The following is a 23,368-nucleotide window of genomic DNA, read 5'->3' as shown; positions in this document are numbered from 1 at the left end:
CGGAAGGCAGAGAGGACGTGTTTGGGTCAGCACAGGTCCCGTTACAACCTCGAGCACAGCTCACACACACTGAGGGCCGGGGCCAGGCCCCAAAGTGAGATGGGAAATCTCCTGGCACCCCGACCTCCAGCATGGCAAGCAAGCTCCACGGGTTTACGAGGTGTCTGCGAGACCCCTCTGGGATTCTACATACTGAAATCCTACCACTTTGACTTATATAAAAAACAGGAAGGAGGGCGCCTGGGTGGCTCAGTTGGTTAAGCCTCTGCCTTCCTGGCTGGGGTCATGATCTCAAGGTCCTGGGATCGAGTCCCACATCGGGCTCCACACACCCCACAGCGCTCTCTCAAGTAAGTAAAATATGTATCAGGATGTTTAAAGCAAATTAAATTTTCTAAGTGTGAACTTAAAGAATTTAAGTCCTAGAACATTTTTCTACCATCGGAATCTGGCTGCCACTGCCCCAGGATCTAAGAAAGCAAACACGCCACGTGCTGGATGGATCTGCCATTTAAACATGTTTCTTGCATATGTTCCTAGTAATTTCTGAAACCCAAGTTTAAAAGGGCATAAGACCTTTCCGAGAATATAAAGGTCAGGGCAACAAAAAGACCATAAATCAGGATGAGTGGTTTCTGTCATTGAAAAATGGTTTCTTGGCCCGCCCGGCCCCCAAAGGAGCAGAGGACAGGACGAGACAGAGTAGGATGGTGACCAGCTCCCTGGGACTGTACCCACATCAGTGGGCTCTAAGACATTTGCATTCTCGGATGCGCCGGAGCAGGACCTGGGGAGGGATATCTGGGCAAGCAGCCTCTTGGGGCGGCAGGCAGTGGGCCGAGAGGGATTTCATGCTTTATCCCTCTCGGGAAACAAGACAAAGGGCCCAGAACGATGGGTCATATTCAGAAGGGGTGTGCGTTAACTACTGAAGAACAAAGGATGTTTTTGCAGTCTGGGGTTTCGGAAAAAATTCTATATGCAAGGGGATGACTTCTAAAGGCCGGCCGCATCTGAAGTAATCAGAAGATTTCCGGCCCACCTCTGGATCTGCACAAGGCATCTGCACGTGCTCACAGCATACTGGGAGAAACACCCCTGGGAAATGTGCAGGAGTGCCCGTGGAAGGCTCCCCCACGAGTTCCAGAACTGCTCACTTTCAGAATAAAAATATCAGTACAGAGAAACTAAATACAGGAACGTTTTTATTTCGAGAAGGATCGCTGTCAGCATTCTCCAAATCCTGTGGACTGCTCCTGTACCACAAACACCTCTCTGCCCACCCTCCAGCCGGGAAACAAAGGGCTGTCGAAAATCCTATGTGCACGTTTTACAGTCTCTGGGAACAGCCCTCTTCAGGGCCGAAGGTTCCCCTTAAGACGGGCCAGATGAAATTAACTGAAAATATTAAATACCAAGCAGTCTGGCGAGGAGCTCAGGAATTCAATTTACAATGCGTAGCATATAAACACATCCCAGCCAATTTTGAACAACAAAACTGATTAAAGACTCCGAAAATCTAATAGAATACGTTCATTTTTTTCAGAACTGCAGGGTGTGCTAATTCTTTAGAAGCGTCATGGGGGGAGGCGCCAGTTGGAGGACGGCAGCCAGCGCCCACTGTTTTAAGAGCTCACCAAGCATCAGGCACCGCGCTAAGGGCATCTGTCATTCATTTGGTCCTAACAGATTTTTGTTTATCTTTAATAAACTACAATTCACATATTGTGTAATTTCCCCATCTGAAGCGGACCTACCAATCCCGTGGATTTCTGCATACTCAGAGCTGTGCAACCCATGACTGCAATGCCAAGTTCAAAATGTTTGCATCGCCCCAAGATGAAATGCTGTGCCCATCGGCGACCGCTTCACAATCTCCCCTTTCCGACCCCAAAACAACAGTTTTATTGCTATCAGCTGTTTATGAATGGAGACAGGGAGGTTCCAGCGGTTTAAGTAACTGGCTCACTGACCACTGGTTAGGAAGGCATCCGAGCTGGAAGCTGGTCTCCATCAGCTGTTACTGATGGCTGTGTAAGACCCTCTGCCCGGAGCAGAGTGGCTCTACCGTGACCAGGAAGAAGAAGCCCCACACTAAAATAGCATGGCCCAGCCCACTGTCCTAGCATGTGAGGTGATCCCAAAGGTTCTGCCTGGAATACCGCATTTTGTATCTCTCTCTCTCTCTCTCTCTCTCACACACACACACACACACACACTCACACACACACACACACACAAAAGCATTAAAAAAATCGTTGAGGGGCGCCTGGGTGGCTCAGTGGGTTAAAGCCTCTGCCTTCGGCTCGGGTCGTGATCTCAGGGTCCTGGGATCGAGCCCCGCATCGGGCGCTCTGCTCAGCGGGGAGCCTGCTTTCTCCTCTCTCTCTGTCTGCCTCTCTGTCTACTTGTGATCTCTGTCAAATAAATAAATAAAATCTTTAAAAAAAAAAAATCGTTGAAAAGGGCACTCTATTCTTTTTTTTTTTTTTTTTTTTTTTAAGATTTTACTTATTTGACACAGAGAGAGCCGCAGGGTGTGAGAGAGCACAGAGAGGGAAAAGCACACTCCCCGCTAAGCAGGGAGCCTGACATGGGGCTTGATCCCAGCACCCTGGGATCAGAACCTGAGCCAAAGGCAGACACTTCATGGACTAAGCCACCCGGATGCCCAGCATTCCTTTCCTTCTTTAGAAAGAAAAGAAGACAAAGAAAAGGCTGCAGCCATCTGGGGGAAGACAGGGGCTTGAGCGTGGTGCATGCAAACTATAGCACTGAAGGCCCCAAATACAGACGCAGAAGACGACGAGCCAACAGACCCTCGGCCCCAACACTGCACACACTACTGCTCTTCAGAACCACGCTCCCAGCCCAGAGTCCAACTATTGGGAAAGCTCACTTGCCTCAACGGGGCGGGGGGAAGAGACCCACAAAAACATGAAGCTGCCAGCGGTGAGAAGAAGGTGAAGAGGACACCCCAGGAAGAAAGAAGCCTCTCCCGGCCATCCCTGGCTGCCCCCACTGCAGTGAGACCCCCCCTCCCGCCCTGCACAGACACAGGACGCACCTCCAAGTTAGGACTGGGGTAAACTCATCCAAATGACTGCGTGTGGGCCCTGGCACAACAGGCCCTCAGTGTGAATCCAAAAGCAATTACATCATGCCAGCTGGGAGTCCAATGGCACATTGGACTTAAAAAAAAGAAGACTTAAAAAAGTCTTCTGAGAAATATCCCTCTTCGGAAGGATGAGCGCGGAGAGGTAGGACACTCTATGTGGCAATTCCCATCTCTCTAAAGTGCAGAAAAGCCTGTGAAAACTCTACCATGGGGGCTGATTCAAACAGTGGACTCACCCCACGTTCCCCTCTGCAAAGGAGGAGGAACGCCATGCCAGGCCACAGCAACAACAGTGAGGAAAAACAACGCCAAAGTCACCCCAAACGAACGTATTCGTGCCTCTAGCCACACTCATCCCAGTGGAAGAAAAATAACCATGAGAACGTTTCAAAAATGAAACCATTTCAAGTACCAACACGTAACATCAGTATCCCAGATGTGGATATCCCAGTGTGGGTTTGTTTCCAAACAGGGATTATGTAAGGGCCCTCTTGTTCGGATCTGGGAGGTCCTGGAGATGGACGAGTGTTCTGGAAATCTGCAGAGCTGGTGGGGTAGGAGCTGCCAGAGGTGTCACTACCGGGACCCTGAAGCATGGACCCAGGGCTGTAGATGCACGTGACACGGCCCACGTCACGTGAGATGATGCATTTTCATAAACAAATGCCTTTCCATGAGGATGCTCAACGGAATGGAAATGAGAACATCAGAGTCCAGGGGCATAGCTGCAAAATGGAACACCCGCCTGGGGATAGCAAGCCCTTGCAGGAGACGGTTGGGGGCAGCACTGCGTGGCCACAGAGGAGTGTGGTCACAGACAGGCCCACCTGGACACTGGTGGAAGCCCAGTGTCACCGGGCAAGCCCGGGGGGGCGTGTTTCCCCTGGTGCCACCTTCCACGGGGTCAGGTGCCATGCCTTACCTCCACACCCTGAGCCACTGGCCAAGTATTAGTACACTAATACTTGAAGTGGTCATGTTCCACATTTTGTTTTCTGCACGTTAACTTCCCCGCATTTCAGGAAGGGTTACCGTCCTGGGGCAGGATAGATGTTACTGGACGCCCCACACACCTGCACATCCCCAGCACACAAAGCAGGGAGAAGCACCACTGACACTAGGAACCACAGGAAAGCAGCCTGCATTCCACGTCCTGTTGTGAAAATGACTAATGGTTCACAGGACCTGCCTGACCCACACGATAAGGATGCCCTCGTCCAGGTCCGAACTTTAGTCAGGGATCTTCACCTGGCTCAAGAGGGGAGCCTGGAAAAGTCCTGCGGCTGGCGCACACAGCAGTGCCCATCTGCCACCATAAGAAATCCCAGCGGTAGCTATTCCTGTCTGTGAGACACGTGTGGAGAACTGTTCTTTGTGCTCGGTCAGAAATGAACCAACGACTGCGAAGCTACTGTATCTGGCTCCTTTTGCGGAAGAGGAAATTAAAAATCAGAGAGGTTACACACCTTCCCCAAGGACACACAGCTCATCTGCAGCTTTACAAAAGGCAGGGTACGGAGCTCCTGGTGACTATGATGCTGATAAAGACCTCTGTAGGAACTGGGCCAAAACCAAATCAAAACAAAAACAAAACGAAACAAAAACAAACACGGAACAAACACGTGATGGGCAACCTGGTGTTACAATTCGAATGAACTAGAAATGGCTGGGTAAGCTGTGCAACGCTGATTACTCCATTTTTGAAGACCACATTTTACTTGTACCACTCTTGGGTGATGACGTTCTTGGATCGAGGGCTCCGTGGAAAACCATGCCTGCAGGACTATCCTCACGGTCTCCTGCCTGGGGCCCAAGTCCCAGTCATCCCTGGGACAAGCTTTAATAAACCGCTGGTGGCGATCTCTCTCCTTATCACCGCCTCCTTTCTAGAAGAAAGGCTGCAGAAGGGACAGCGTGAGGCAGGTCACCTACCCCAGTAATGCAAGTGTCCCTCCTTCCTCTGCAACTCGTTCGAAACTGGCCTTTGTCAAAGAGGACCCCCCGTCCCCGTTTTACTTTTCTTTTTACATTACGGGCCCTACTGACTTCTTTGCTGTCAACAGAACCACTCTGTCTCTGGGTCATCTGAAGTCGGAGGAATGCTGCCAGCAGTGTGGAGGTTTCTGAGCTGGCCTCCAGCTCCTTCCCTTCCACGGGCCTCGCAGAGGAGCACCGCCGTCCTGTACGTTTTAGTTATTTGGCAACCAAGTACGTGAAGGCTAGGTGGACCACAGCACAAGCGCAGACCCAAGCAGACGCTGCCATCCAGACAGGAGTGAATCCCACCATCGCAGCACACAAGCATTCACCCCTTCCCCCTGCCACAGAACCGTGTGCAGGGCCAGCAACATTTCCAAAACGTTCGACTCTCAGCAGCCACCTGCCTGCTTCGTGACGGGCATTAAGAGCTCAGATCTGTTGTGTCCCCCACCGTGAGCAAGACCACCATTCACCCCAACCCCTTGACAGTGACTTGTACAGGAGAGAACGTCGGCGAACACATCCAGAAAACTCTGGTGCGCGTGGGAAACAGCGCTCAAATCACACTTTCACACAGAAAAGCAGGTGATTGAAACCACCTACCAAGACAAGTTAGAGGAATCACCCTCTTTCCCAGGGATTTCTACCACCATGTCTACATACTCAGCGAACAGAGAGCCTCCAGACCTTTTGCTTAGTGCCCACCTTCCAGGCAAGGAGCCTGAGGCTAAGAAAGTAAGACACTTGCTCCAAGGAGGCAGCCATCAACCGCGTGGCCGGTGTAGACACGTGAGAGCCCAGTGGGTCAGAGTCCCAAGCCTTGGTGGAAGCCCTGCACTCTGCTCTCCCACACTGCATCGCCTGGTTTCACCAACATGAAAGGTCAAAGGTGGAGGAAATGCAGCGAGCATAAGGCAGGCTGATTCCAGAGTGGGAACCGGGGCCAACTGGCTCACTGCCCTTGCTGGGAGGTTCCCCCATCCCCCACCGCCCCGAGCACCACACCAGCACCCATTTCCCATGGCACCTACACTCCCACTGACCCAGGCCATCCCCGTGGGTCAACGGCCGGCCTCAAGTGACCTTGCCATTTTAGTGCGATGGCACCTCGGTGAAAACCTCAGTCTCTGTAACCACTAGGGCAGTGGTCTCTTAAAGGGTCTCTTTTTATTTTTGCCTCTAAGCTGTGCACACTCCGTCCCTTGGAATGCTAACCTAGGTCGTCTTCCCAAAATGCACATGTGACCCCGGAACACCCTTGTCAAGGTTAAGTGCTTTACTTCAGGAAGTAAGGGAGAGGGGCAGGGAGAGAAGGAACACCCCGCTCCCTACATCACAGGACTCCTGGACACTACATCTCGACTCACATTCTCTTTCCATGTGACCTTACAAAGGCTTTGATACCCAGACGCCCAGAAAAGGAAAACAAATTCACGAAGAACATCCACACGACACTCCAGAACACTACTTTTCACAGAGCCCGAACACTCAAGTGCCTTCACTCCTTGTACCTAGCGGCCCCCACTTCCTATCAAGTATGTTTGAACCTGGGTTTGATGAATGCTTATTGAAGTCACAGGACAGAGGGCCACACCAGGAACAACAGGAGAGTGAGAAACACAGTGATGGGGGAAGGGTGTACCTGAACCAGACATTAAGCCTGTGTCATGAAAACACGTGGAGAGAGCCTGAAAGTCCGTTTCTGATCGCTTCTCCCGCAGGGTCCCATACCATCAGCCCCTGGGGGAAGGTCCGCATCCCTTATTCATCTGGGTTACCTTCCAAAACCACTACAATGAGCGCAAGGTCTCACACATGTTTTTCATCTGCTCACAAGTTAAACTTATTTTATGTAGGACACAGAAATTAACTCCATAAAATTGCGTAACTGGTTAACGGCAAGATCCTGCCCTCTGTAAGGCTCAGACTGGGTTTCGGCACTTCCCCTGCAAAATCATTTCCAGAACCCCCTTCCAAAATCTTTTGCCCAACAACTCACCGGCGCTAACATTTGCCAAGAACTCTCAAACTAATTTTCCAGGCCATATTCTAGTGCAGTTGATTTGGTACCTTAAGGTGAGGTGTTTGGTCTTTTGAACACGTCACAGTAGAGTAACTTTACTAACAACAGTGTTTGTTTAGTATATAGAAGGACGCGGAAGGTCTCCATGCCCATGGCAACACCGTTACCAACTCAGACATAAAACAAATTCCTACTTTTCTAAAGGATTAATAAAGAGCAGGTGAACAGAATTCCAGAGGAAATGCCCCCGAAGATCAGTGCCTGGGACAGGGTTGGGCAACCCCATACATGGAGCGATGGCATAAAGCCAGCCGGGATCTCAGACAATATGGCACCGCAGGAGGGGACTGCAGTGTGGCCGACACCCACACACAAGGATAGACCACCTGGGCTTCATCCCTCCCCTGAGTTTAGGTAGGTACCTAGCCCCATGGCTTCTCACCAGGATGGGGGTTCTGGGACCCAACTGGGTTGAACCCAAAGGCAGACCTTTGAAACGGCAGCCAATCCATTCCCAGCTCAAAAACTGACATCACCAAAAAGACAAGGGCTGGGGTGCCACACTGAATCACAGATGAACTCCCTCTAACTGAAGCTCTAAGTCAACAACTTGGGAGAAATCAGAGTAGAGTAGTGGACCCTTTGTCTTACTTGCGCCCCCACCCAAAGAAACGTCATTCCCTGGTCGGCAAATATATACACTGTAGATCATAGCACACGGTCTTACACAACACAGGTCTAAAAATACAGAATTTTTAGACAGAGGAGATGTATGTAGGACCCATAAAGAAGAAAACAGGAGAAGCAGACCCAATGGAACCAGCATTATTAGAATTAGCACACAGAAATTCAGGGCCTTGCAACTTTTGGTTCCTACAAGTCTCATCTCGGGAAGTGTCTTTCTGAGTATGGGCCGAGTCAGGGCTCTGATGAAGCCCAGCGGGTTGGGCATGCTCCTTGTTCCGCTTTGTCTTGCACGGGTTCCCCCCGAGAAGCCAGTGCAGTTGTGGGGGAAGAGAGGGGAGTGTACAGGAGCACAAAAACCAAAAGGACACTGAGAGGCGAGTGTGGGTTCTCAGGTCAGGCACCCCATGCTACACCCAATGACACACACTGTCCCCCCACCACCCCATCCAAGAGCCCTAAAATTCATGACACAAAAAGAGCCCCAGAATATTTCAACAAGTGAATCCCCAAAGTGAGCATTTAAAACCCTTTTAGGGGATGCCTGAGTGGCTCAGTTGGTTGGGGGTCTGCCTCTGGATCAGGTCATGATCCTAGAGTCCTGGGATCGAGCCCCAGGTCGGGCTCTCTGCTCCTCCCCGCTTGTGTGTTCTCTCTCTGCCAAGTAAGCAAATAAAAATTTTTTAAAACTTGAAAAATAAAAATAAAACCCTCTTACAGCTGGTGCAATATCATTCTCACTCACACATTAACTATTTAAAAGAGCAAAATCGCCTGACATTTTAAGAAATAAAAGTCTCCCTGTATGCGAAGGGCAGGTATGTGCGTCTGTAGGCACAGACACATTTTCTGTGACTGTTAATGGCAATGACCGTGGTCAATGCAAAACTCTTACCCTCTTCCCTCAGACACGGGAGAGGACAGTCAATTCCCTCACCCTGACCCCCACCCTGCATGGAACTTTCTAGTGTGGCAGCAGCTGTCTGTTCAGCTCACGTGGACAGAGAATTAGAGAGAAAGCCCATGCACAACCAAGGAAGAGAACGCGACACTGGAGGGTGCATCAGCGAGACGACTGCCCAGTGACCCAGCAAGTTCAAACAAGCTGCAAGGGAGGAGGGTCAGGACCCAACCACATATGCAAAAGCAGTCATGGGATTAATCTACCAGATCCACATGATGGGACTGTGATAGTCTTACCTATAAGAAGTACAATTTGGTCATTAAGATACAAATCTGAGGGGCCCCTAGGTGGCTCAGTCAGTTGAGCATCCGACTCTTGATTTCAGCTCAGGTCCTGATCTCAAGGTTGCAGGGCTCGATCTCACATCGGGTTCCCCACTCAGAGTCTACCTGGATATTCTCTCCCACGGCCCCCCTTGCCCTACTCGTGCGGTCTTCTCTCTCAAATAAATAAATAAAATCTTAAACAAAAACCAAAAAATTCGTATTTGGTCCTGGCTCCCAGCTCCCCAAGCACTGGAATTTCCAAGGCACTGAAAGGGATACAGAGATCTTTTATTATTTTAGTGAGGGGAACTTTGGAAAGTACCTAAAGATGGGGTCTGGTTGCCAGGAGAACCAACCATGTCAGCAGTGGACTCAAACTTTCAGCCCCGCCCCCTGACCCCAGGGAAGGTGAGAGGGGTTGGGGAGGAATAAAATGGCCAAAGACTTGGTCAGTCATGCCTATGTAATTACACCTGCATAAAAACCCAACAGAACAGGGTTCTAAGAGTTTGTGGGCTGGGAGACCTGTGGAGCAGCAGAGTGGCAGGCATGGAGGGGGCATAGGAGCTCCAATACCCTTTCCCCATACCTCACCCTCCCCTCTCTCTCCATATGGTGGATCTCTATCCTTTATCGTATCCTTTAACAAACTAGTGAAGGTAAGGGTCTCCCTGAGTTCTGCGAGCCACTCTAACACATTAATCGAAGCGGAGGGAGAAGGTACTGGAATCTCCAGTGTGTAGCTGGTGGGCCAGAAGCCCATGTCAACAGGTGAGGATGGGGGGAATGAGGGGCCGCCTCACAGGACGGAGCCCTCAGCCTGTGGAATCCAATGCAATCTCCACGCAGGCAGTGTTGGCATGGAGTTAAATTCTCGGAGCCCTGCTGGTGACCCAGAACTGCTGGGCACTGTGGGGGAAGGGGGCCTTCACCCCCGGGCTGGAATTGGGTCCAGAAACTCTAAAAGACTAATGAATTCACCCACCCAACACGGTGGGACCATGAAAAATGGCATCAAGGAACCATTGTGACGCTAGCCTAATGAAATATATTTCCATGCCATGGATGCACAGACCAACCGAAAGGGGCTTAACGTCACGTTTCATTCATTTACTCTCGACTCCTATTATACCCGAAGTACAACTAGAAAATACCTCCTCAAGAATTGGAACAAACAAACAAATCTCCACAGTCTTCTTCCCGGCTTCATTCTACCTCAGAAAGCTCACCCCTTCTGACTGCTGCAGCCAGCAGCTCCGGGGTGATAAATTCCTAGTCTGCTCTCTGGAGCTGCGTCTCTCACCATCCCTGCAAACTCAGCAGATAATAAAGTGCCTAACTACCTCCAAATCACCTCCCTTCCTAATGCCTGTTCTATTGCCTCCCGCCCTGGCTCTCCAGGCAGCAGTGAAAAGCTGCTCACCTTTGCTTCAAATCGCCCTCGCGCTCCCCTGGACCACGCTCTGTTGACGCTCGTCATCTCTCTTTTCATTTCAGACAGCTCAGCGGCTAGAGGGATCCTTCTGAACTTGAGCTATTTTATCTCATTTCCACATCTAAAATCATCAGCTATTTCCTATTCCCCACCCTGGAACCCTTCCTCCTCCCAGCAGACCACGTTACTACCTCCATCTGGTCCCTCCCAGTCACCCCGAAGAACACCACCCCCTCCACACACACACACACAGGTGCGACAACCATCCCCCAACCAGGCCACGCGTCGTGGTTCACGAACGTCCATGGCAAGTTCAGCTCCATCCCTGCAACCGTATGCCAACTCCTACACGGAGCTCTCTTCCAACTGTCAAGACTTCCCAAGGACCACAGCTGCAGGGGGCACCCTTGTTCCTCTGAGGTCAAAATTAAGTCAGCACTCCGTAGTCTGCACTGGAGTATTAAGCCCCTCTCCCCAACTCTAAGTTCTTAAAAAGAGGGTCTCCTCTTCCACTGTGTCTGCATGCCTCCTAAACACAGTCCTAGTCAAGAAGCAGGACAAATAACCATGACAGTGACAAGGCAGAAAGGCTCAACAATGGTGAAAGCCAGGCACAGCCCCATCACACCCATCCCACGCTGGACCTGAGCCTCTACTGCCCGCAGGGTCCAAAAGACAACAGGAGCTCAGTGCACGGGCCGCAGGGAGGAAAGGGGGAAATCTGCTTTGCCTCAATCACTTACTGACAACACTGGTTTTGTTCTGGCTGAAGCCACAATAGACAGGGGCTGGCCACCTCACAGGGTCTCTGAGCCCCGAATGAAACTGGATGCCTAGTGTCCCAGTAGGGACACAACAGGAAATGTGCCATAATAGCTCCTGGAGGGATTCTCCCCACCTCTCCTCGCCTGTTTGTCCTGCCTACTTTCTCTCCCCACCCCCATCCTCCCTGGTGCAGTGCCTCGAGGAATTCCCCCGCCTTTGTTACCTCTGGCCAGGCAGCCAGCCACAATCCCAGCCTTCTGAGGTGCCCCCTTCCTCAGGTCCCCTTCCCTTTCAGCAACCCTCACCATCGATGCCAGCTTCATCTTTTCAGGGCGCAACTCCGATTACGTCACTACCCTGCTCACGCCACGGCCGACTCACTTCGGTCGACTCCTCGCTGATGACCACTCTTGTGCTCCTCCCAAACCACAGCCCTCGAGGAGGAGAAAAACAATCCGTCCGGTTCATAATACAGGTGCATTTACTTGATTCCACATGTTCGACAATAGCTTTCTTTCGACATGACCTCTGCCTGCTAAAATCACAGTAATTTTAAGTTGATCACAAAAGATTTTTCACGAGATCTTTCTGGCCATCCCTGTGTAGAGGGGATCTCTTCCTCTTGCGGATCCCATTGTCTGCAGCGCTTACAGGACGGACCATCGCCTCCGCAATGAATATCCACACCCGTGTCTTAACAATCTCTTCATCCAGAACATACGTTGACTGTACTGGGCGGTACTCACCTCTTTGCCCTGCAAACTCTTAGCACCTAGACAAGGGCCCAGAACCAGCTCTGCAGCCTTCATCGTTCTCTTCTACCTCAACAGATGACCTACTGTAGCTCTCTCAGCCAGAGAGAGCATTCTAGCATTTTCTGCCCCAAATCGAAAGTAGACCTACCATGCCCATTGTGAACATGCTTGTGGGTTTTTCCTTTCCTGGGGGTTGACTGGCATGAAGATGAAGCATTGTTGGCGGCTGCTTTGACGTCTTCCGTCTCATCGTCTTCCTCCTCGACGTCCTCCTCGTCCTGAGAGCTTCCGAAATACACCATGCTGTTGGGCAGTGCAGGAGAACCTGGCAGGGTTGAAGGAAGAGGGCTCGTCAACACAGGCCTGGGTCCTCGCCCCTCCTTTAAGGGGCACTACACATGGGGACACTTATTAAGGGACGAAGGGAAATCCCGGTGCTGAGCAGATAAAACAAAGCTGTTCCCCTCTCTGCCACTTTTATTTTTCAAATATCCCCCAGGACATAAAACTCCATCTGTGCCCTTTCAACGGATTTCAAGCAAATTCCCCCAGTAGAGGGATGGTGCCATTCACCAAACACAACAAATCAAAAATTTTAAATCTCGTATGAATGGTCTGGGGAAGGAGGGACATGACGACCACAAAGAACTGAACTGAGCTGGGTGGGGGAGGGGGGGAAAAAGCAGTAAAATTAAAACACCTACTTACAATGCCAAGGAAGAGAAGAGATTACTCTGGGTTATGCATTTAACTTACTAACACGAATTTAAACAAATGAATTTTAAAAAGAAAGACACCGCTCAGGTCATGATCTCAGAGTCCTGGGATCGAGTCCCGCATCGGGCTCTCTGCTCGTCAGGAAGCCTGCTTCCCCCCCACCCCCCGCCTGCCTCTCTACCTACTTGTGATCTCTCTCACACGCGTGCGCGCGCTCTCTGTCAAATAAATAAATAAATCTTTTTTAAAAAGTTAAAAAATAAAAATAAAAACGAAAGACAAGCCAAGCGATAAAAACACTTTGACATATTCCCATATAAGGTAATGGTCTTGTATTCACAATGAGGGGAATAACAGACAAGGATTCCCCTGAATCACAATGTATTTGGAAGCTACTCTGATATTATGACCAGGTTAGTAGCAGGTAAAAATTACTGAAATAAATCCCGGCACAAGACGAAGCTACAAATGCTGGAGCTGGATTTTAAAAAACAAAACAAAAACCTCCCAAGAGCAAACCCCGTATCCCTCACTCCTTTTATGCCTTAACCTTCTGCTTGTGCCCCTCAATGTTCTCATTTCTGAATTTAAGATAAAACTAACATCGGAAGATCAGCTCCATTTACAAAGAAGCACAACATAGTTCTTCTTTATCACACAATGACAATTTAGAGATCCCTCAACTCACTGATTAAGACCAGAGGCTGCTTAACATCCAAAAAAAATCTCCCAAATTAATTTCCAGCAACAAAGTCGATCTTTATTTCTCTTTCCTTTTTAAATATTTATTTGACAGAGAGAGATAGTGAGAGAAAGAACACAAGTGGGGTGAAGGGAGAAGCAGGCTCACCGCCAAGCAGAGAGGCTGACGCAGAGCTCAAGCCCAGGACCGTGGGATCGTGACCTGAGCTGAAGGCAGCCATTTAATGACTGAGCCACCCAGGTGCCTCCATTTGTTTGTTTGTTTAATAGATTTTATTTATTTGACAGAGAACAAGAGATGGAACGCAAGCAGGGGGAGTAGGAGAGGGAGAAGGAGGCTCCCAGCTGAGCAAGCAGAGAGCCCAACGCGGGCCCTGGGACCACGATCTGAGCCGAAGGCAGGCGCCCAACCGACTGAGCCACGTAGGCGCCCTAACTTCAATCCTCTTAACCATGAAGTATTTGGGGGGAGAACTACTACCACGTAGCAGAAGAACTATTAAATGGGAAATTCATTCCTTCTCTTGCCTTTCCAGAGAATGAGCTAACGCTCCAGTGTTATCAGCAATGACACAGGTGACCAATCCGCTTTCCCTCCTGATGGAGATCTTGAACTTCAGCTACGAAAGGCTAAAACCATCCCTGTCGGGCTGCCAGCCACATGATCCAACAAGGACACAGAAATGAACGGGCAACACTGGGGGAAGTGGTATTAAGCCCAATACCAATTTCGCAGAAATGGAAGGACCACAGACACCTCCAAGGCCCCTTCTTCTATTCTGTTCTTTCTTCCTTGCGTTACATTTTAAAAACCCCAAAAGTTATGTGGGTCACACCACTGGGTAGAAATGGAACTCCAAAGGATGTACATGGCAGAACAGACTGGGCCATGGTCCGAAAAGCCATTAAGCTTGCTGGTTTCCGCCCCTTTGATCATTTCCAGGTAGAAGCAGGTTTCCCACGGAAGGAAGGTTCTTATAAACCAGGAGCTCCCGAGGAAGAATAAAAGGAAAAGAGGAAACAGCTAGCCGAACTTCCCCTGGAACGACTTATCTATAGATCTGTTCTGGAGTGGTTTTAGAATTCGTGCCAGAGTGACTAGGAGGAGGGGACGGCACCCTGCCCGGTTCCAGCCCGGAGCCCGCAGTTAGGACTCTCCGATCACAGGTGGCTGCGGGTGCCGCGGTCCGCAGTCCAGTGACCAGTCCTGCTGGACCTTTCCTTCCCGAATCTAACCGCAGAAGGACTTCACGAAACGCAAGACAAACTGTAGTTTGCACTCATGGGACAGACGGACAGACACAGACCTTTATCTCACCACAAGGTCCCACTCATCCCCGCACAGAACAGCGCAGAAGACATGTCACGCGCGGTCGGACAGACCGAGCAAGGGGCCTCCAAGCTTGGAACTGGGGGGCTCGGTCATTCGATTTCCCTCTTCTATGGAAGAACCAGGAATGAGGGAGGCATCTCAAGCGCCTCCCAGAGGAAGCGAGCCAAGCCGGATTTCTTCCAAAGAGCCTCCCCGGGCTCCGTCTTGGATACGCGCACGAGCACAGACCAGGCGCGTGTGCGCATGCGTGTGTGCATGAGTATGCGCGTGCGTGGAGTCCGGAGCAGCCCGTGGACGCCGCCGCCCACCAGGGGGCAGCAGGGGAAGGGATGTGCTGGTAGGGGCTTCAGCGCAGCCCCTCCAGCCTTCCAGCCTTCCAGCCTTCCCGGGATTCCTCTCAGCACCGAATGGAGCAAATTCTGCAACCAAGGACCATTGGGGGGTCATTTTTTTTTTTTTTTAAAGGTGGGGGAGAGGGAGTCAGACTGTAAAAATGGTCAAGGTTTCAAAGAGAATCTGCTAAAAGATCCAGGTGCAACATATGGAAAACAAAGAGTTTATTTCCATTTAACAGCATCTGTTAAGGGTTTTTTTTTTTTTTTTTTTTTTAGGACTCAAAGGTTGGCTAAGCAACATGAAGCAACTATACTGTATCTTATACTGAGGATTCTGAGAATGGGGTAAACGTTATATTCCAGAGAACGATAAAATGGAGATGTCTAGATGCATCCAGGCGTTAATATCCCTTAAAGAAAGCACATAGGGTAATTTCTTCCACAATAGCAGCAAATAACCAATCTTTTGTATGTATCCGTTCTAGCAGCTTCTCCGCAAATACAAACAAACTGCTCTAACCTCTAGAGAAAGTCAGAGGCTAACGCAAGGAACAGGTAAGATGTGAAGAGCGGGAGACGGGGTGTTCCCGAGAGGCATTCTCAACATGCCTCTGAATGCCACCAAGTCCTCGGGGAGTTGGCTCTGCAGTGGGGGTGGGGGGAGGTGCTGTGCCCTCAGTTTGGGGGCACAGGGCATAAGCACAAAGCACCCTCACACTAACAGGTGCCTGTGCTTCTCATCAGGACCCTGCTGGACCCAAAGGTAAAATCATCATCAAAGCATCCTCGCCTTTTTCATACCAGTTCTCCCCTCTGGCAGGTGCCACTCGTGACAAACAACCCAGCTCCTCCTGGGTATGGCCTTACTGTCCTTTAGCCTGTGTTCATGAAGCCACCACCAACCAGAAACTTGTCCACCAGGAGTGGCCTTGTGAACTGTGAGCTTCTGCCTTCCGGAAGAACAGACCTCCAGAATTTTCTCATGCCCTCCCATTTCAATAACTTTAGAGTCCAACTGAAGCCAGCAGGAAACGTTAAATCCCACAGAGCCTGGTACCCTATCACCAAGTGTCTACTGTATGTGATCCCGTGAAGCCCCTGTTGCTGACCTGTTCCATTTGCAAAGCCGGCATTCAGATCAAGACAAAGCAATAGCACCTGGGAACCTCTGCCTTCGGCTCAGGTAGTGATCTCAGGGTCCTGGGATCAAACCCCACATCAGGCTCTCTGTTCAGCGGGAAGCCTGCTTCCCTCTCCCCCTCTGCCGGCCTCTCTGCCTACTTGTGATCTCTGTCAAATAAATAAATAAATAAAAACTTAAAAAAAAAAAGACAAACCAAGAGCTGGCCAAGAGTGAAAGGAGCTTTCATTCTCATGGAGATAAAACCAGTAAAATCATCCCATTATTTCAGGCCACACTAAAAATAACCAGTGACAGAGAAGCACTGTTATCTACTAACACCTGGAGAATAACGAGGGAACAACTTCGAATAGATGAAAGTAAGCATAGAGCCTATAAGGAACCACAACTAGTTAAAGCCATTCACGCAGAACACATTCATTTCTTCTTAGCCTAGATTCAAGCTCGATTATCTAATTTACAGATTAGCATAGAGCAAGAGGAATCTGCTAGACATAAGAAAAGGTGAAACAAAGGCATTTTATAAACCCTAAGGCAATCTGGGTTATTTCTCGCTAGTGAAAACGACCCCACATTCCTCAGGATTTTAAAAAGGGGTGAATGGGTGTGTTACACAGTCATTATTGATGCACAGTTCCCAGAAAGCTCAATCAGTGTTTAGTATTTGAAAAGAGAAGGGCACGTATGCTTTTAAAGTTTTCATCAAAAACACTATGCAACTTACAGATCCTGGTACATAAGCAAGCATCATCTCTAGACAATTTACTAGGGAGAATTCTTTACTACAAACATCCGAGGAGGCTGACTTCAGGAAAAGCTTGCTGGGGGTCTAGTGCTGAGGAAAACTGGAATGGAGCTACAGGGACAAGGAGAAAAGGGACAGGGGGTTTCACAGCATGAAAAAGCTTCCCCAGAGAGCTCTTCCCTTTCCATAGCAAGATCCACCTGCTGCACACCAGAAAAGACACGGAAAACTAGGGGTCTCCCTAGCAGCTCGGCTGCTCCCCATTCGGAGCTCTTCCCCTGGTGTTCTCAGGGTGGTCCCTGCGCCCCCCCCCCCCCCCCCCCCCGTAAGCACCATGCGCGATGGTAATTAACGACCCTGTGAGGCTGACTCACCATGCAGAATTACATCCTGTCTCCCTTGCAAACTGTAACTCTAGCAATGTAATCAATGAAAAGGCCAAGGTTTGGAAAGACTTAAGGAATGTGTGGGGTATCCGGGGAGGAGCAAGGGAGCTCCTATACCCATTAAAATTATAAAAGTGTATTTAGCGTATACAGTTTTCTCCTAAAATCACAGGCAGATTTTTCTCTTCTGATTATTCAAAGTGCATTAGCAAATGCGGGAAAAAAATCTGAACTTGGATCAGATAAGTGGAATCGGGAGTACAGAATGCATGCGTGCTTTGCCAAAGCCGTATTTCATTACTTTTCAGAATTAGCTGGCAATGTCTCCACAATATTTACCAAATGTTTTCATCTGGACAAAAATCAAACTGTGGTATGTTACAACCACAACAGAAATCATTTTAATCCAAAAGCTTGCTTTCTCTAATTTGGGCTGTGGTTTCCATAAAATTGGATTCTTCTCCATGAATCATAATCATGTACACATACAAGCCCTTCTTCCCATTATCTTCCCTCCCCCGACCAGTTCTTTATCTTAACAAGCTAAACATAGCTCCGTTCTATTTTGGAAAGACCCTACGGGGATTCCCTGCACGCTGTCATTTAGCTGGGGAGTCCAATCCTGTAGCCTGACCTAATAAACCCGGCTGGCCCACCGCCTTGGCATTTTCACGATTGATCCTTCAGGTTACGCAAACAGAATGAAAAGCAGTCGGCCCCTACGACCATACAAAGACATTTTAAAACAAAACTTCAGAGCAAAGTGGTAGGGGCTGGGGGCGGGGGGGTAGGGAATAGTTGTTTGCGGATTTCCTGAGTTAGGGGAAAGCTCCAACCGCTGACACGGGAGAGTCACAGAAAAATGCAGCTGCAAAGGCCCCATGTCGTTCGCGTAGCCCTGGACGTACCAGGCACCAATGCTCCTGACCCAAACAGAACAGAGCTCTGAACTCATTCACAAGCTCGTGTTACCCCCGCAGGTAAACACAAAGTGCCCTGAAAGGCTGTGGGTCAGCGAGGATGCACCGAAAGGAAGGATCTCTTTCTTGGTCTCTTCCGGGTTGGCCTTTGTAATTTACCAGCAAAGAGCTGACAACAGGAGTTCCCCAAATTCGTCCACCGGGTGCCCTAAGATTACTGGCCATAGCCAGCCTCTCCGTGTGCTATTTTCTTTACAGTAATCCACATTCATGTCGTCAATGACTTATCTGCAGAATATGGCAGAAAATGAGTATCACTTGTTCTAAAGGAAAGGTAATTTAAATCACGGTAAAATTTTAAGACATTGAGCTAAAGCCATCCCTGGCACCACCAGGGGTACAAGAGGGCATGGGGAACAGCCCACCAAGCTGGAGGCCAAATTCAAAGGCAGCCCCTAACTCCTTATGGGGTAAGAAGCTGTCTCCATGAGACGGTGCCCCATCCTGGGGCTGTTACTCTTTTTTACACGTGCAAATCCGAATCGCTGGAAAAAGACCCTCCACGGAATCTGAAAATCTAGACTGAGGCGTCAGCTCAGCTGGCACATGCTTTTTTGCTCTGAGACCGTCTGCCTGTCTGTACAGGCAGGATGAAGTCTCCAGCCACAACAACCGTGATGGCCCTGAAGGGTCTAAGATCACCTATGCAGAAGCACCGTTAAGTCGGTCTCGCCGACCCGCTATTAGGTCACTACTCGGCTTCAGTGACAAAAACTTAGACCTCGAACATCAGGCCGTTGGGTAAACTCCACAAGGGTCGAAGCGTGAAAGCAACTGGTTTCCCATCTGCTTTCCTACACGGGGAAGGCAAGCGGGTCAAGAACAAGAATCTTGGGGCAGGGGGTAGATGCAAAGTCAACTCAACAGTTAGGATTTCTGGAACTGGGTGAGAGTGAGTGATGCCAAGAGCTGGAAACCTTCAGCCCTGTGAAGGTCTTCTAAGAACAGGGCAGGAGGGAGGATGACCCCCCCCCCCTCACTGGCCGATCTTTTGCACAGCATCCCTCCCCCATCGCAGCTCCCTGGCATGGGCCATGGGGCCCGTGCAGTCTGTGCCTATCTGACCCCACATCTGGGAAACTCCCCAAAGTGAGGGCACGTGTTCTGGCCACCGGCCCTAACACAACAGACTCAGCAGTGACGACCACGTTTGCTTCCAACGATTGCTGACCCACCTGTAGCGACCGAAGAAACTAGCTTTCAATCAACAGCTGGAACTCTCCCCTTAAAATTTGGCCCAGGTTTCTCATCTACACCCAGGCTTAAAACAGAACACAAATACCCAATGGAACGCAGTGAGGGCTCTGGGACTCTAGCTCCAACGAACAAACAGCTAGGATGACTTTACAAGTTCCTGACTTCTACCCATCAAGTTCAGAAGTGGAAACAAGTTAAAAAGTGGCTTTAAGAAGGAAACGAGGCCACCCTCTGAACACGGAAGTCTGTGCTCTCTTCATCATGCGAAACATCCACAAATCCTAACAGACACCGAATGCTGAAGGCAGAGTCACCTTGCCTGGGGGATACGCAGACTGTGAAAATTAATATAGGGGGACTTCGTGAGAGGTGGGAGGCTGGAGAGGGAAGCCAGGACACCACCCATGTAAATTACGGGAAGAAGTGTCAATTTCCAGGCCCCAACAGAAGACACGGTATCTCCGGTAAGAAATCCATCACCCCTGCTACTCAGCCCCTGAGAAATGGTCAGCCCCCTGAACTCTTTACTGTTCACGGAAATAAACCCTTCCCGACTTCCTCCGCCACACAACGTTCCTCTTTAGGACTTGAGTGATCTCAGAACATTGATGCCTCGGCAGCCAGCAAAGGCTGCTCGCCAGCAAAGGTTGCTCACCAGCAAACAAAACAGGATGTTCCCGACTAAAAAAGTCTCCACCACCCCATCTACCTTCACTAAATGGATTTCAGAATCTCTAGAAATAAAGGAGAAGGCCAGAGACGATTGTGCGGAATACCACTGACTCAGTGCCAGCAGCCAGCGGCGGGGAAGAGCAAGCCTGCTTTATTGTCAGGGAGGGCAAAGCCTCGCGCCGGGCCAGCCCTCTGAGCAAAATGTCTTGGAATCTGAACAACTGATGAAGGTCACAGAGCGATTAAAAGGGATCCATCTTTCCCCTCCTCGGTGCGGAAGAATGCCATGGTTTCATATTTCTTCCCAACTAGCCTGATCAACGATCTTGGCAAACAAATTGCTTGCTCAGCAGAACTCAGCCACGTTTACATGGACTCCGCTGGAAAACCAAGGATAGAAAGGCTGGTCTGATCTGGATAAAAGAGAAGGTAGCCCCTTTAGCTCTCAAGACAGTTGTGAATAGCATCCTGGACCCTGCTTCCTCCCCTCTGCTATAAGCCCTCAAAAATTAAGATGCAACGCCTCTCCGAAGGAGCCATCAAAAAAAGTTGTGTACCACTGTGGCAATGCGCCTTCCTCCCCAAAGAACTCGTATAATGTAACTGCATTCCCATTTTGCTCCACGAAGTTCATTATTAGTGCTGAAGTGTTCCTTGCAATTGGAGGACTGCTTAATTGCTTTTTAGCAGGTTAATCCCCTTTCATTCTATGACCTCTAAACCACCCCAGGCTTTCTGCATGTGCCCTACTTACAATTTATCGTTCTCAATACCGAAGGTCAGTCCTCTATCTACCTGTGTGCTCCCTGTAAACAAAGCTGGCCACTGTCCTCAGAGAAAGCCCCCTGAAGGGGGGTGGGGGTGGGGGGGTTGTCTGTTCTGCTGGTCTTTCAGAAGGTTCCTTCCTAAATCTCAAATCCTGCCTCTTCCCCTCGGGGAAACTGAAAGGACTGGGCACATAGAAACCACCCGAAATAGGCTTACTGCAGATGGAGGGCCTGCCAGGGATAGGACATTCTAGGCCTATGGCTGGATCCTTGGATAACTGTCCCCAAACTAGGATGGTGGAGGGACAGCGGACCCCTCTGCAGCCTCAAGCCATTTCCCCCCAGCTGCCAGCCAGGATTCACCTTCTGAAAGGTCCTGGCCTTGTACAGCACCCTGTCAGCTGCAGAACCCCACTGGGACCCAAATATGTAGCCCAAGGCCCCCAGGAGTGGACAACACAGCGCACACTTCCCGGCATGCACCTGGGGCCCTTCCGTGCCTCAACAGGGGCCACCCCCACCGCACCCCCCACGCTCCCAAAGCCGGCTCCAGGGCTCCTTCCTTTGCCAGATGGCATTTCCCTCCTCCTGGTGCGCCCTCCGCACCCATCTACCCTGGCATCTTCCACAGGTTCACTGTGAGCCTCTCCGCTTTGGTGTTCCTAATCTGTTTTCTAGGTGTCTAGCATATAAAAAGAGTTCCACAGAGGGCCCGGTGAATTAATTAGCAACTGAATGACAGCTGATCACTGAAGAGTCTGTAAGACTCTAGAAACAAAAGGCAGGCGAGTCCCCAGACAGAAAGTGCTGCTTCGCACAAAGGCTGGCCATGGTGCTCCTTGACCATGAACACTGCCCACCCCACGCAAGAGACCTCTCCGCACCAGGCAGGTCTGTGATGCTCTATGTGACACCCTCCCCACCGTGTGTGTGTGTGTGTGCGCGCGTGCGTGTGTCTGTCTGGCATTTAACCTGCCACTGCTCTACTGTGCTAAGCTTTTTAATCTGTTAATAATCATAGTCAGAACAAAGGGAAGACGATCCAACTCATGAGGGAAAGCAGAGGAACGGGGATGGCACCCATCACTGGGCATGGCACACGACGCATGGCCCCTTCTTGGGAGGGAACCAGGTGAAGATACTAACTGTGCCTCCAGCAGGAGACACGCAGACCCCCCTCCGAAGTCGCTCCTTCAAGATGAATACACCGGGGGCGCCTGGGTGGCTCAGTGGATTAAGCCGCTGCCTTCGGCTCAGGTCATGATCTCAGTGTCTTGGGATCGAGCCCCGCATCGGGCTCTTTGCTCAGCGGGAGCCTGCTTCTCTCTCTCTGCCTGACTCTCTGCCTACTTGTGATCTCTCTCTCTGTCAAATAAATAAATAAAATCTTTAAAAAAAAAAAAAAAAAAAAAGATAAATACACCGCAGGCAAACACTTCTAGCCCCGCCGCAAGGCTCAATCCACGTTCACTTCCTCTAGAAATTTTAGAAATGGGAAAGGAGAGAGCGCACCTTGCCAAGCTGAGCTGAGAGGTCTCTGAGGGCCTGGAAGCAGATTTTTTTTAAATCACTTAGGCTTCTGAACCTGACTGGCTGGCTGGTGTGTTTCCATATACACGCTACTCCTGGGGTCAGTAATGGCCCAAAGAGTCCCCACCTACCACCAAGATATCTGATGGAATTGTGGGGAGAAGGCATGGTCTTGGAATCTCGGGAGGCTGGGAATGGACAGTCCACCTGATCGGACTCATTACTTCTGCAGCCAGACTCTCCTCCCGTGTAAATAAGCTGCTTATTAAAAGCTGATTTTTACCCTGAACAGCGCCAGCCGTCACCCAAACTGAGGGAGCAAATGGAGCTCTGAGGAACCTGGAGTTTGGGGGACTCTGACAAGCTCTCTGTGGTCTGGAATCCGCAACCCAAGAAGAAAGCACTAGAACGCAGGTCGCATTCCTGGCTGCCAACTTCAGAGAACAGGAGGCAGTCAGGGCAGAGGCCTAAGGACGTGTGTTGGCAGCCGCTGATTGCAGAAAGTCCCAAATACGTCTGAGCACAGACAAGGAACCTGCTAAGTGACGAGACACCCACAAAATGGTCCCAGTATTTATGGGATGCTGTTCAGCAGGAAAACCAGAATACACAGTGACTGGGAGAGAGGTGGGGTTCGCAGAGGGAGGGGGGACACATGTCTCTGTCTCTCTCTCTCTCTCTCTCTCACACACACATACACACACACACACAGAGGGAAGGCTCAGGAATATTTTCATCACAGAGATGGTTACCAGTGGTTGTCTCTGAGAGACCAGAGGGAAGGTATTTTAGATTATTATTCTGCCTACTACCCCCATCTTTTCTGCTGACGTTCCCTGAAGAAATATGGAATAGTTCCCTGACCAAAAACAA

General features: G+C 50.0%; 1 protein-coding gene across 8 annotated transcripts in view; it reads right to left on the bottom strand.

Annotated features, from left to right (window-relative positions):
- JARID2 (jumonji and AT-rich interaction domain containing 2) overlaps positions 1–23,368 on the bottom strand; it is a 256,819-nt gene that overhangs the window by 39,424 nt on the left and 194,027 nt on the right. For all 8 annotated transcript variants that reach the window (XM_059399482.1, XM_059399483.1, XM_059399481.1 and 5 more), the window contains one exon: positions 12,139–12,315. In XM_059399482.1, coding sequence (XP_059255465.1) covers positions 12,139–12,315 — 177 coding nt within the window. The remainder of the gene's footprint in view (positions 1–12,138; positions 12,316–23,368) is intronic.

Source organism: Mustela nigripes, chromosome 5 (genome assembly GCF_022355385.1).
Source record: "Mustela nigripes isolate SB6536 chromosome 5, MUSNIG.SB6536, whole genome shotgun sequence".
Taxonomy (NCBI): Eukaryota; Metazoa; Chordata; class Mammalia; order Carnivora; family Mustelidae; genus Mustela; species Mustela nigripes.
Note: the sequence above shows the minus strand (reverse complement) of the source record. Positions and strands in the feature narration are given on the sequence as shown.